The sequence below is a fragment of the Berghia stephanieae genome, chromosome 12 (assembly GCF_034508935.2).
Source record: "Berghia stephanieae isolate SIO BIC M18660-M18661 chromosome 12, UCSD_Bste_1.3, whole genome shotgun sequence".
In the NCBI taxonomy this organism is placed as follows: Eukaryota; Metazoa; Mollusca; class Gastropoda; order Nudibranchia; family Aeolidiidae; genus Berghia; species Berghia stephanieae.
The window spans coordinates 40,716,727-40,729,226 of NC_088371.1; the positions used below are offsets into that span (position 1 = coordinate 40,716,727).

The window sequence follows — 12,500 nt, forward strand, 5'->3', positions numbered from 1 at the left end:
TAGTAGTAGTAGTAGTAGTGGTAGTAGCAGTAGTAGTAGTAGTAGTAGTAGTAGTAGTAGTAGTAGTAGTAGTAGTAGTAGTAGTAGTAGTAGTAGTAGTAGTAGTTGTAGTAGTAGTAGTAGTAGTAGTAGTAGTAGTAGTAGTAGTAGTAGTGGTAGTAGCAGTAGTAGTAGTAGTAGTAGTAGTAGTAGTAGTAGTAGTAGTAGTAGTAGTAGTAGTAGTAGTAGTAGTAGTAGTAGTAGTAGTAGTAGTAGTAGTAGGGGAGGAGGAGGAGGAGGTGTAGTGGCAACAGCAGCAGCAGTAGTAGTAGTAGTAGTAGTAGTAGTAGTAGTAGTAGTAGTAGTAGTAGTAATAATAATAGTAGTAGTAGTAGTAGTAGTAGTAGTAGTAGTAGTAGTAGTAGGTGGTGGTGGTGGTGGTGGTGGTGGTGGCTATGGTTGTGGTTGTGTTAGAAGTTGTATTAGAATCAGAATTGTCAACAGCAGTGGTAGTAGCAGTTTCGCTGTAGTTGCTGTTGCTTTTGTTATGTTGTTGTTGTTGTTGTTGTTGTTGGTGGTGGTGGTGTTGTTGTTGTTGTTGTTGTTGTTGATTTATATTTCTGTCAACATTAATACCAGTATCCGTATCTTCATGCCATTCCAAGCCAATTGCCTCCATGCCACATTACACATTGTGACAACCATTAGCATCTCCCATGCTTGACATTCATTTTTTTGCTCCACATTATCTTATTAACCACTTAATTGTCAATATCTGGAAAAACACGTATTTTAAAAATTTGGCCAGAAAACTCGTCCTTCAAATTTCGATCGATTTAAAAGACCTCAGTTTAGCAAAAGCTCTAAAACCCTCTGACTTTAATCAAGACTTTGCGAAGTCCCAGGTGTGAGAGCTTTTGCCAAGATTAGGTTCATTTAAATCGATCGATATTTAAAGGACGAGATTTCTGGCTAAATTTGTTAATTCATCTTTTTTTTTTCCAGAGCGGCGCAGTTTTGTAATTTTGTCGGATTACCCTTTTGATTTGATGTAACACGACAGGTTAATGGTGAAGAATTGATAACGTTACACGCGTGTATAACCAATTATGTAGAACATAATATATCACATTCAAATATAACCGAATGAATGGACAGTGAAAAAGACATTTTTTAAAAAATCCCCTTTATACATCCCATAGGGGAAATAATTTGTCGCTAGGGAATGTTCCAAGGGAAGGCTTGACTAACTCAGGCGTCAGCCGCAGTGCAGCGCTGAAAATTGTGCTAGGGCGAGTCCGTGACTTGCTCAAGGCCACACAGAGCAGCGGCAGGTGATCGAACTCGGTACTTTTCGGGTACGAACCAAAGACCTTACCGCTGAGCCACGCTGCCCCATTTGGTTGGAAATTCTTTGAGTCATTGAGTTGTGCATTGTGATGAGTTTGTTGATATTGAAATCCAAACACAACCACTTTTTATGGACAGATCCAAGTTGACGTCACTCAGGTCTTTATTATTGTTGTTTGCCATAGGCGTTTATGAGTAATTCTCACTAAAATGTTTTAACCTGACCATAAACGTTTAAGGTTACACATTATAGTTTTGTGTGTTGGTCCGTTATACTTCCGGATGGCAATGTTGTGAGCTTCTTTGCCTAGCGCATACTTTTTATATAAATAATAAAACATATACACCTTTTTTAAAACATGTCGCGTTGATGCGAGTTGGGGGTACCGATAGCTCAGTTGGTAGAGCACATGCTTCACTTTCAAAAGGATCAAAGGGACTCAGTGAAGTCGAGGTTTGTTTTCCTGACCTCCTGACCCCCCCCCCCGCCCCCCCCCCCCCCCCCTAACGGGCTACTCAGAACAGATTGAGTGACGATACTATTTTTAAAAATCGACAAATTATGCTGTATTGTGGTCTAGTGGGCTGACGATCGGAAGGTCCTGTGTTCGAGTCTCGATCTGGCCAGAGCATATTGTATCCTTGCGAAAGGTTCCTTACTTACATTCTCTCAACGTACTCAGGTGTAAAATAAGAACCTGGCCGTTAACAGCGTTGTCTCTGTTGGGAATATGAATTGTCATATCGCTTAACAGGCGTCAGGTCTTGTCCTACATGTTAAGGGTTGATGTGGCTAGGAACCCATTTTAAAGCGCTTTCAGTACGTTTTGTGGATATTGCGCTATACAAAAGATCAATTTATCTTTTAAGATTGCATTTGATGAAATACTATTCTTTCATCTCTTTGTATTTATTAAACGAATTATTTTTATCCTGCCCAATAACACAACGCTTGCGAGTCTATGTTATTGCACTATAGAAATATAACAAGTTATTAATACAAAGAAATGAAAGAATACTTTTATTCTACCTTTCCAAGTGAGATTATTAGATATTTTGTAACGAAATGATACAGTATTTGTACTTCTATTCACCAGAATTAATTTCTATCTTTCTCCTTCTGCTTGAATGACAATTTCACCCAAAACTAAAAACGTTGGATTTGTATTCATGCGCACCAAAAGATTATTTATAATTACCAATCAGATTGTCTTTTACACCTAATTTCACACCAATAAAATGTGCGAAAATATTCAGCAATCGTTGAATAAAATGTTTATTCCACGCGTTCAAAGCATTATTCAACGATGACGTATTTACTAAGACACGATAGGGTTTTCCAATGAGAGGCCTGGAATAAACACGATGTTTCCACACTGTGGAACACCGGATAATGGGGAATTCGGATAAACAACTTTGTACAAAGGAGTGAAAGATCCCCATGGCGATTTGTAGCAGTAGGTAAGTGCCTACAATTCGCACGTCTGATAGCCCATAATATTGTTATGTGGTATCATCGTTGTAATGGAAGTAGGTATGTAGATACTCTATACCCGACGGTCACTTATTTTTCAGGTCTGATAACCCAATTCTTTATGGGCTCATTGTTATAATGGAAATTTCAATTGGCTACAAAATTCTAATAATCTTACTTGTAGGGGTAGAATAAACATATTCTTTCATTTCTTTGTATTTATTAAACTCGTTATATTTTTATCGTGCAATAACTCATACATGATGTTTTTGTGTTGTTGTTTTTTGTTTTTTTTTTGTTTTTTTTTTTTTTGTTCGTTTATTTTTGTCACTGTCCACAGATTTTGGTAGCATAGGATTTACTTTTCCCGTGGTTTACATATATGCAGGTCTGACATCCGAGCCCACTTATGGGCCTCGTTTAACATTGTTGTAATGGCCATCATTTTACGTCATTTTTTTTTTAATTTAGATTTCCATTGCAACAATGAGCCCATAAGGAATTGGGTTATCCGACCTGAAAATAAGTGTACGTTGACCTTTCCTCATTTTGATGCGGCTATATGTGTAGTCTAGTGGTATGACACTCGCATTCGGATCGGGAGGTCCTGGGTTCGAACCTAGCTCGTTGCATAGTTGAGTCCTTGGAAAATGCTCTTTACTCACACTCTCTCACCGTACTCAGGTTTAAAATGAGTACCTGGTCGTTAACAGCGTTGTCTCTGTCAGAAAAAAATAGTTATATCGCCTAACAGGCGTCATGTCCCGTTCTAGATGCTACGTGTTGCTGTTGGCTAGGGATCCTTTCTAAAGCGGTTTGAGCACGTTTAGTGGATATTGCGCTATATAAAAGCAAATGTTGTTTTTTTTTGTTTTTTGTTTTTTGTTGTTGTTGTTTGTTTTGTTTTTTTTTTTTTTTTTGTTTTGTTTTGTTTTTTGTTGTTTTTTTTTGAGGGGTGGGGGGGGGGGGAATCATATTTATATAAAACTCAATTTTCTTCATCAAATTCCTTCCGCCATTAGATGAGAATTGACCAGGTCGTTTCCGTGAATTGCCAATGTTACACGTCAGGTCAAATTAGAAATAATGAGAATAATCTAGGAATATTACAGTCTCAATCGGGTAACATCTCTAAGTGTTTAATCAACTTTTTTATTGGGTTGTGGCAAAATGATATAATGAGATTTGATGGCGTGGGATCTCCGGAGTACAAGCTGCGTGGGATCTCCGGAGTACAAGCTTGGCAGAGCGTTTGGGGACTCGTTTTGATAAAATTCTATTTCTGGACTTCAGTGGCGGATCGTTTGTGGGGGAAAGGTGTCACTAGCGCCACTTGCTGCGTCGGTCATAATCACCGTTAATCATTTCATGAATATGACAGCTTCAAAACAGGCGTCATGTCCCGTCCTCCATGTTAAATGGTGGTGTTGACCAGGCACCCCTTGGATATTGCTCTATAGATAGTATGCAGATGACGTCACTCAGGCCTTTGTTATTGTTTTTGCCATCCGCGTTTGTGAGTTGTTCTCACTAAACTGTATTAACCTGACTATAAACGTTCATGGTTACACAGAGTTTGTGTGTTGGTCCTTTATACTTCCGGATGGCAATGTTGTGAACTCCTTGGCCAAGCGCATTCTATCTATACAAAAGCTCAACTTTTATAAAAGCTCAATATATAGCGCAATATCCACTAAACGTGATCAAAGCGCTTTACAAGGGGTCCCTGGCCAACAGCAACAATTAACAAGTAGAACGAAACATGACGCCTGTTAGGCGATATTACAATTTTTTTTCGGACAGAGACAACGCTGTTAACGACCAGGTACTCATTTTACACCTGAGTACTGTAAGAGAATGTGAGTAAAGAGTCTTTTCCAAGGTCTCAACTATGCGCAGAGCGAGGCTCGAACCCAGGACCTTCCGATCCGAAAGCGAGTGTCATGCCACTAGACCACATAGCCGCACAAAAAAGTGTATTTATAATTATAATATAATATATCCTCACTCTACAACTATAAGACCAGTTACACAATGCAGGTATCTAGTCCTCTGAAAGAATAGTCTTACGCTAAGAAATTGGGACCAGTTTTCCTTGACTGTCGCTCCCGATAATGGGCCCAAAAAAGGTGTATTTAGAATTGTAATAAGATAATATAGGGAATGAGATTAGCTGAAGAGTAGCGTCCCTTGATTGGACGTCACCCATAGTCTGTGACGTCACCGGCGGAAAAGTTATGAGAGAGTGAACGTCATGTTGGTTGTGCGCATGCGTCTCTCGTCCTCGCCAACATGACGTTCTCTCTCTATTAACTTTTCGCCGGTAACGTCACAGACTATGGGTGACGTCCAATCAAGGGACGCTACTCTTCCGCTAATCTCATTCCCTATAAGAACTTTCATTTTATCTTTTATTTTTGTTTTTTGTTCGTTTGTTTGTTTGTTTGTTTGTGATAATCTAATAAAGTGATTAGTTGCACAATGAATGTATTCGCAGGTCTGATAACCCAATCCCTTATAGGCTCATTGTTGTAATGGAAATCTCAAAAAAAAAATAATGACACAAAATATTGTCCATTACAACAATGTTAAAAACTAGACCCATAAGCGGTTCGGTTCTGATGTCAGACCTGCATATACGTACACGTCGTATGTATCCAGTCCTCCGGAAAGTTGATTTCACGTTTCCAAGCGGTGTGTCTTTTTTACGAAACCCGTCGAAACCCGCCGAAACCCTGCGAAACCCGACGAAACCCGACGAATCCCGACAAAGTTATGGGAAGTAGGTGGCAGTGGGGAGTGAACCTAGAACTCAGGGAAGTGTACACCATTGGGGAGTGAACCTGGGACTGGGTTTCGGCTGGTTTCGTAAAAAAGAACCAGTGCTTTTTTTACGAAACCCGCCGAAACCCGCCGAAACCCGGCGAAACCCGACAATATCCAGCAAAGTTATGGGAAGTAGACAACTGTGGGGAGTGAACCCGAGACTCAGGGAAATGTACACCAGTCGGGAGTGAACCTGAGACTAAGGTTATCGGCCGGTTTCGGCGGGTTTCGTAAAAAAGAATTAGTGCTTTATTACGAAACCCGACAATATCCGGTAAAGTTATGGGAGTTTGGCAACAGTGGGGGTGATCCTGGGAGTCAGGGAATTGCACACCAGTGGGGAGTTAACCTGGGACTGTGTAAAAAGGATATCAGTGGGAAATAAACCTGGGACTAAAGGGAGATGGATACCATTGAAAGTTGAAGCCGGATATGGGAGTTGAGTACCAGAGGAGAATGAACCTGACACTATAAAAGGTGGGCGCCAGTGGGGAGTGAACCTGGGACTCAGGAAATTCCACACCAGTGGGGAGTTAACCTGGGACTATGTAAAAAGGAGATCAGTAGGAAATAAATCTGGGACTAAAGGGAGATGGATACCATTGGGAGTTAAAGGCGGATTTGGGAGGTGGGTACCAGAGGAGAGAGAAACCTGACACTATCGGAGGTGGGGGCCAGTGGGGAGTGAACTTGGGACTATGTAAAAAGGATATCAGTGGGAAATAAATCTGGGACTAAAGGGAGATGGATATCATTGGGAGTTGAAGCCGGATTTGGGAGTTGGGTACCAGAGGAGAGAGAAACCTGACACTATAGGAAGTGGGCGCCAGTGGGGAGTGAACCTGGGACTATGTAAACAAGAGAAATCAGTGGGAAATAAACCTGGGACTAAAGGGAGACGGATACCATTGAAAGTTGAAGCCGGATATGAGAGCTTGGTACCAGAGGAGAATGAACCTGACACTATAGGGGGTGGGCGCCAGTGGGGAGTGAACCTGGGAGTCAGGGAATTGCACACCACTGGGGAGTTAACCTGTGAATATCTAAAAAAGGATATCAGTGGGAAATAAATCCGGCTTCAACTCCCAATGGTATCCATCTCCCTTTAGTCCCAGATTTATTTCCTACTGATATCCTTTATACATATTCCCAGGTTAACTCCCCACTGGTGTGCAATTCCCTGAGTCCCAGGTTCACTCTCCACTGGCGCCCACCTCCTATAGTGTCAGGTTAATTCTCCTCTGGTACCAAGCTCTCATATCCGGCTTCAACTTTCAATGGTATCCATCTCCCTTTAGTCCCAGGTAAATTTCCCACTGATATCCTTTTTACATAGTCCCAGGTTCACTCCCCACTGGCGCCCACCTCCTATAGTGTCAGGTTTCTCTCTCCTCTGGTACCCAACTCCCAAATCCGGCTTCAACTCCCAATGGTATCCATCTCCCTTTAGTCCCAGATTTATTTCCTACTGATCTCCTTTTTACATAGTCCCAGGTTAACTCCCCACTGGTGTGGAATTCCCTGAGTCCCAGGTTCACTCTCCACTGGCGCCCACCTCCTATTGTGTCAGGTTCATTCTCCTCTGGTACCAAACTTTCATATCCGGCTTCAACTTTCAATGGTATCCATCTCCCTTTAGTCCCAGGTTTATTTCCCACTGATATCCATTTTACACAGTCCCAGGTTAACTCCCCACTGGTGTGCAATTTCCTGAGTCCCAGGTTCACTCCCCACTGGCGCCCACCTTCTATAGTGTCAGGTTCATTCTCCTCTGGTACTCAACTGCCATATCCGGCTTCAACTTTCAATGGTATCCATCTCCCTTTAGTCCCAGGTTTATTTCCCACTGATATCCTTTTTACACAGTCCCAGGTTAACTCCCCACTGGTGTGCAATTCCCTGACTCCCAGGATCACCCCCCACTGTTGCCAAACTCCCATAACTTTGCCGGATATTCTCGGGTTTCGGCGGGTTTCGTAATAAAGCACTAATTCTTTTTTACGAAACCCGCCGAAACCGGCCGATAACCTTAGTCTCAGGTTCACTCCCGACTGGTGTACACTTCCCTGAGTCTCGGGTTCACTCCCCACAGTTGTCTACTTCCCATAACTTTGCTGGATATTGTCGGGTTTCGCCGGGTTTCGGCGGGTTTCGGCGGGTTTCGTAAAAAAGCACTGGTTCTTTTTTACGAAACCCGCCGAAACCCAGTCCCAGGTTCACTCCCCAATGGTGTACACTTCCCTGAGTTCTAGGTTCACTCCCCACTGCCACCTACTTCCCATAACTTTGTCGGGATTCGTCAGGTTTCGTCGGGTTTCGGCGGGTATCGGCGGGTTTCGGCGGGTTTCGCAGGGTTTCGGCGGGTTTCGGCGGGTTTCGTAAAAAAGACACACACTTTCCAAGGAAATTGAAACCAGCATCTTGGATATGACGTCATCATTCTGTTCCCTACTTCACCATTATTTCATTGTCTTCATCTTCCAATTCCAGATGCGTCTAACGTTCGTTCTGTTTCTCCTCCTCGTCCTGGTGACGATATGTCTGTCTCTGAGAGATGGTCCTTCCAGCAAGAGGAGTCGCGGGAACCACGCAAGAAGGCACAACCGTCGGTGGCATCATCGTTGGGACATGGACTGGGACAAATGGTGGCGTGAATCCTGGGGAGATGACTGGATTAACCGACGCCCCAATCCTAACCCACGCCCCAATCCTAACCCACGCCCCAATCCTACCCCACGCCCAAGACCAAACCCCCTGCCCAATCCAGTACCGGTGCCGAACCCTAACCCAGCCGTCAACGCCAATTTTGTCAACCAGCTCGCCAACATCTTGAGGAGTCTTCCTGCCAACCTGCTAGCTCAGCTCATCAACCTCTTGAATCAAGCGAACCGAGTTCCTGTAGCAACTGTGGGCTAAGAAGGATGATGTCATTCAATGTTTGTATTGTTGGTTGTTAAGGGATCGTTGGTGAATTTTGAAGAGAAGGGATGGCGAGGTGAAGAGGATGCACTGCGTGATTTTAGTGTCTTGAAATAAATAATCGGATTGTTTTGACGATTTAAGTCATGTTGAATCTTGTTTCTTTATTGATAACTGAAGGGGTTTGTGTATTAATATGTGGACTGGAAGATTAGAATGGGAAATAGAGGGGGGCGAGGAAGATAAGAATGGGAGATGAAAAAGGAGGACGAGGAAGATGAGTAAAAAGAACAAGAATAATGAGGAGGTAGGGAAGAAGAAGCAAATGGAGGACATGGAGGAGGAGGGGAGGGGGGGAGAGGACAGGAGGAGGAGGGGGAAGAAGAAGAAGAAGAAGAAGAAGAAGAAGAAGAACATGATGATGATGATGATGATGATGATTATGATGATGATGATGATGATGATGATGATGATGATGATGATGATGATGATGATGATGATGATGATGATGATGATGATGATGATGGATGGTGGGGGCGGCAACGACGTCGGCTGTGATAACAGGGTGGTGATGGTGGTGGTGGTGATGATGGTGGTGGTGGTGGTGATGGTAGTGATGGTGGTGGTGATGGTGGTGGTGGTGGTGGTGGTGGTTGTTTGGGTCATTATTGTGCTGCTAATTGTCGATGGTATGGCTGACAATGATGAATAATAAAATGATGGTGATAACGACTCTTATAAGGAAAATGATTATAATTATCATAATAATAACGCTATCATCAAAACTCCTCTAGATCCCATTGTGCAATACACAAAGCTGACGTACAATTAAAAAAAAACATATTTAGAAATTTGGCCAGAAAACCCGTCCTTCGAATATCGATCGATTTAAATGACCCTCATCTTAGAAAAAACTTTCAAACCTGGGACTTCCGCGAAGTCCCAGGTTTGAAAGTTATTGCTAAGATGAGGGTCATTTAAATCGATCGATATTCGAAGGACGGGTTTTCTGGCCAAATTTCTAAATATGTGTTTTTCCAGCGGACGGCAAGTAGCACACAATGTCACTGACCTGTTAAATCTCTCCTTACCTATCCTTTTCTGTATTTTCCCAAAAATGTCAGGCTTACCCAGCAGGGAAATTGACTTTTTAAAACTCAAACAATCTCTCTACAAAACAACTTTATGGTCTTATTAGTTAACATTACAGTTATTACAGGAATGTATGCATGTCCATATTGCTGTATGCCTGTGAAACATGGACCATAACGCAGGAGATAGAAAGAAAAATTGATGCCTTTGAGATGTCGGTATAGATGGTATGTACTTTGCTGAGAAGCGCATAACATTGCCATCCGGAAGTAAAACGGACCAACACAAAACTGTGTAATATTGAACGTTTATAGTGAAAATTACTCGTAAACGTGGATAGCAAAAAGCAATACCAAAGACCTGGGTGACGTCAACTTCATACTATCTATACCGAAGAATTCTGAGAGTACCATGGACCAGAAAAGAATTAAACATTCTGGTTCTTATTGATGCAGGCCAAATGTCCAGAAAAATGTTGGCAGAATTTAAATGAGACAACTGACTTATTGTGGACACGTTCGGAGACACAAAACCATCCAAAAATCAGTGCTAGAGTGGAAAAGTAGCTGGCAGAAAGGCACGGGGCAAACCAAGGAAGTCCTGGATAGGAAATGTGGAGGTAACAACAACTGGCAAAAAGATAATCGACTGCTCGGTGATGGCCCTTGGGCGTGAAGAATGGCGTTCCATGACTTTCAACCTCTGGAGGGAGACGGAACTCCGGTAAGATATGGTAATGGCCCTTGAGCGTGAAGAATGGCGTTCTATGACATTCAACCTCTGTAGGAAGATGGAACTCCGGTAAGGTATGGCAATGACCCTTGAGCGTGAAGAATGGCGTTCCATGACATTCAACCTCTGTAGGGAGACGGAACTCCGGTAAGATATGGTAATGGCCCTTGAGCGTGAAGAATGGCGTTCTATGACATTCAACCTCTGTAGGGAGACAGAACTCCGGTAAGGTAAGGTAATGGCCCTTGAGCGTGAAGAATGGCGTTCCATGACATTCAACCTCTGTAGGGAGACGGAACTCCGGTAAGATATGGTAATGGCCCTTGAGCGTGAAGAATGGCGTTCCATGACATTCAACCTCTGGAGGGAGACGGAACTCCGGTATGGTAAGGTAATGGCCCTTGAGCTTGAAGAATGGCGTCCCATGACATTCAATCAACGTCTGTAGGCATTCGGAACTCTGGTAAGGTAAGGTAAGTTACACAAAGATCACTGTGAGGTACAAATTAAATCTGAATTGTGTCGTAAATAACGTGATGATTTTGATGTAGGTAGTACGGAGAGGGTTAACCGTCTTACTCTGGAAAAACGCATATTTCAAAATTTGGCCAGAAAACTCGTCTTGCTCTTCAAATATTGGTCGAAATTTTAATGCGGCTGATGTGGTATACTGGTATGACACTCGCTTTGGGATCGGAAGGTCCTGGGTTCGAGCCTCGCTCTTAGCGGCGCATAGTTGAGTCCATGGAAAAGGTTTAAAAAAGTGTAAATTGAGTACTTACCTGGTCGTCTTCGTCGAAAGAAATATTGTAAAATCGCCTAACAGGCGTCATGTCTCATTCTTCATGTTACGTGTTGCTGTTGGTCAGTGACCCTTTGTAAAAGTGTTTTGAGAACGTTTAATGGATATTTCTCTATATTAAAGCTCTTTTCTTTCTTTTTTTTTTCTTTTTGTCTTTTGTTCTTTATTTTTATTTTGTTTTAATTCAAATGATTCTCATATTACCCCCCCCCCCCCAAAAAAAATAACCCCCCCCCAAAAAAAAAAAACACAAAAAAAAAAACAACAACAAAAACTTTCAACTGACACTTAAATCCCAGGTTTTGGAGAGTTACGTTTTTCCCCCCAGATCTGGGTCATTTAAATCGGTCACTGTGCGGCTATGTGGTCTTATGGTATGACACTCGCTTTCGGATCGGAAAATCCTGGGTTCGAGCCTCGCTCGGCTCATAGTTGAGTCCTTGGAAAAGGCTCTTTACTCACATTCTCTCGCCTTACTCAGGTGTAAAATGAGTAGCTGGCCATTCGCAGCGTTGTCTCCGTCATAAAACAATGTGTAATATCGCCTAACAGCAGGCATCATGCCTCGTTCTTATTGCTATTGGCCAGGGACCCTTTGTAAAGCGATTTGAGCACGTTTAGTGGATATTGCGCTATATGAAAGCTCAAGCTCAAGATCAATATTTGAACGACTAGTTCCTGGTCCAATTATTAAACACGTCTTTTTAACCAGAACATTCCGATTACCTGGCAAAAAACCAACAATTATCATTCAAGTTATCTGGATCATAAAAACCTACCAGTATCATTCAAGTTATACAAATCATAAAAACCTACCAGTATCATTCAAGTTATACAAATCATAAAAACCTACAATTATCATTCAAGTTATACAAATCATAAAAACCTAGCAGTATCATTCAAGTTATACAAATCATATAAACCAACAATTATCATTCAATTTATACAAATCATAAAAACCTACCAGTATCATTCAAGTTATAAGAATCATAAAAACCAACAATTATCATTCAATTTATACAAATCATAAAAACCTACCAGTATCATTCAAGTTATCTGAATCATAAAAACCAACAATTATCATTCAATTTATACAAATCATAAAAACCTACCAGTATCATTCAAGTTATAAGAATCATAAATACCAACAATTATCATTCAATTTATACAAATCATAAAAACCTACCAGTATCATTCAAGTTATAAGAATCATAAAGACCAACAATTATCATTCAATTTATACAAATCATAAAAACCTACCAGTATCATTCAAGTTATAAGAATCATAAATACCAACAATTATCATTCAATTTATACAAATCATAA

At 41.7% G+C, this 12,500-nt stretch overlaps 1 protein-coding gene across 1 annotated transcript in view; it reads left to right on the forward strand.

Annotated features, from left to right (window-relative positions):
• Positions 1–8,691, forward strand: part of LOC144958148 (uncharacterized) — a 16,328-nt gene extending 7,637 nt beyond the window's left edge. Inside the window, exon 2 of the mRNA XM_078889903.1 lies at positions 8,120–8,691. Within this exon, the coding sequence (XP_078746029.1) occupies positions 8,120–8,545 (426 nt within the window). The 3' untranslated portion in view covers positions 8,546–8,691. The remainder of the gene's footprint in view (positions 1–8,119) is intronic.
• Positions 8,692–12,500: the final 3,809 nt, after the last annotated feature.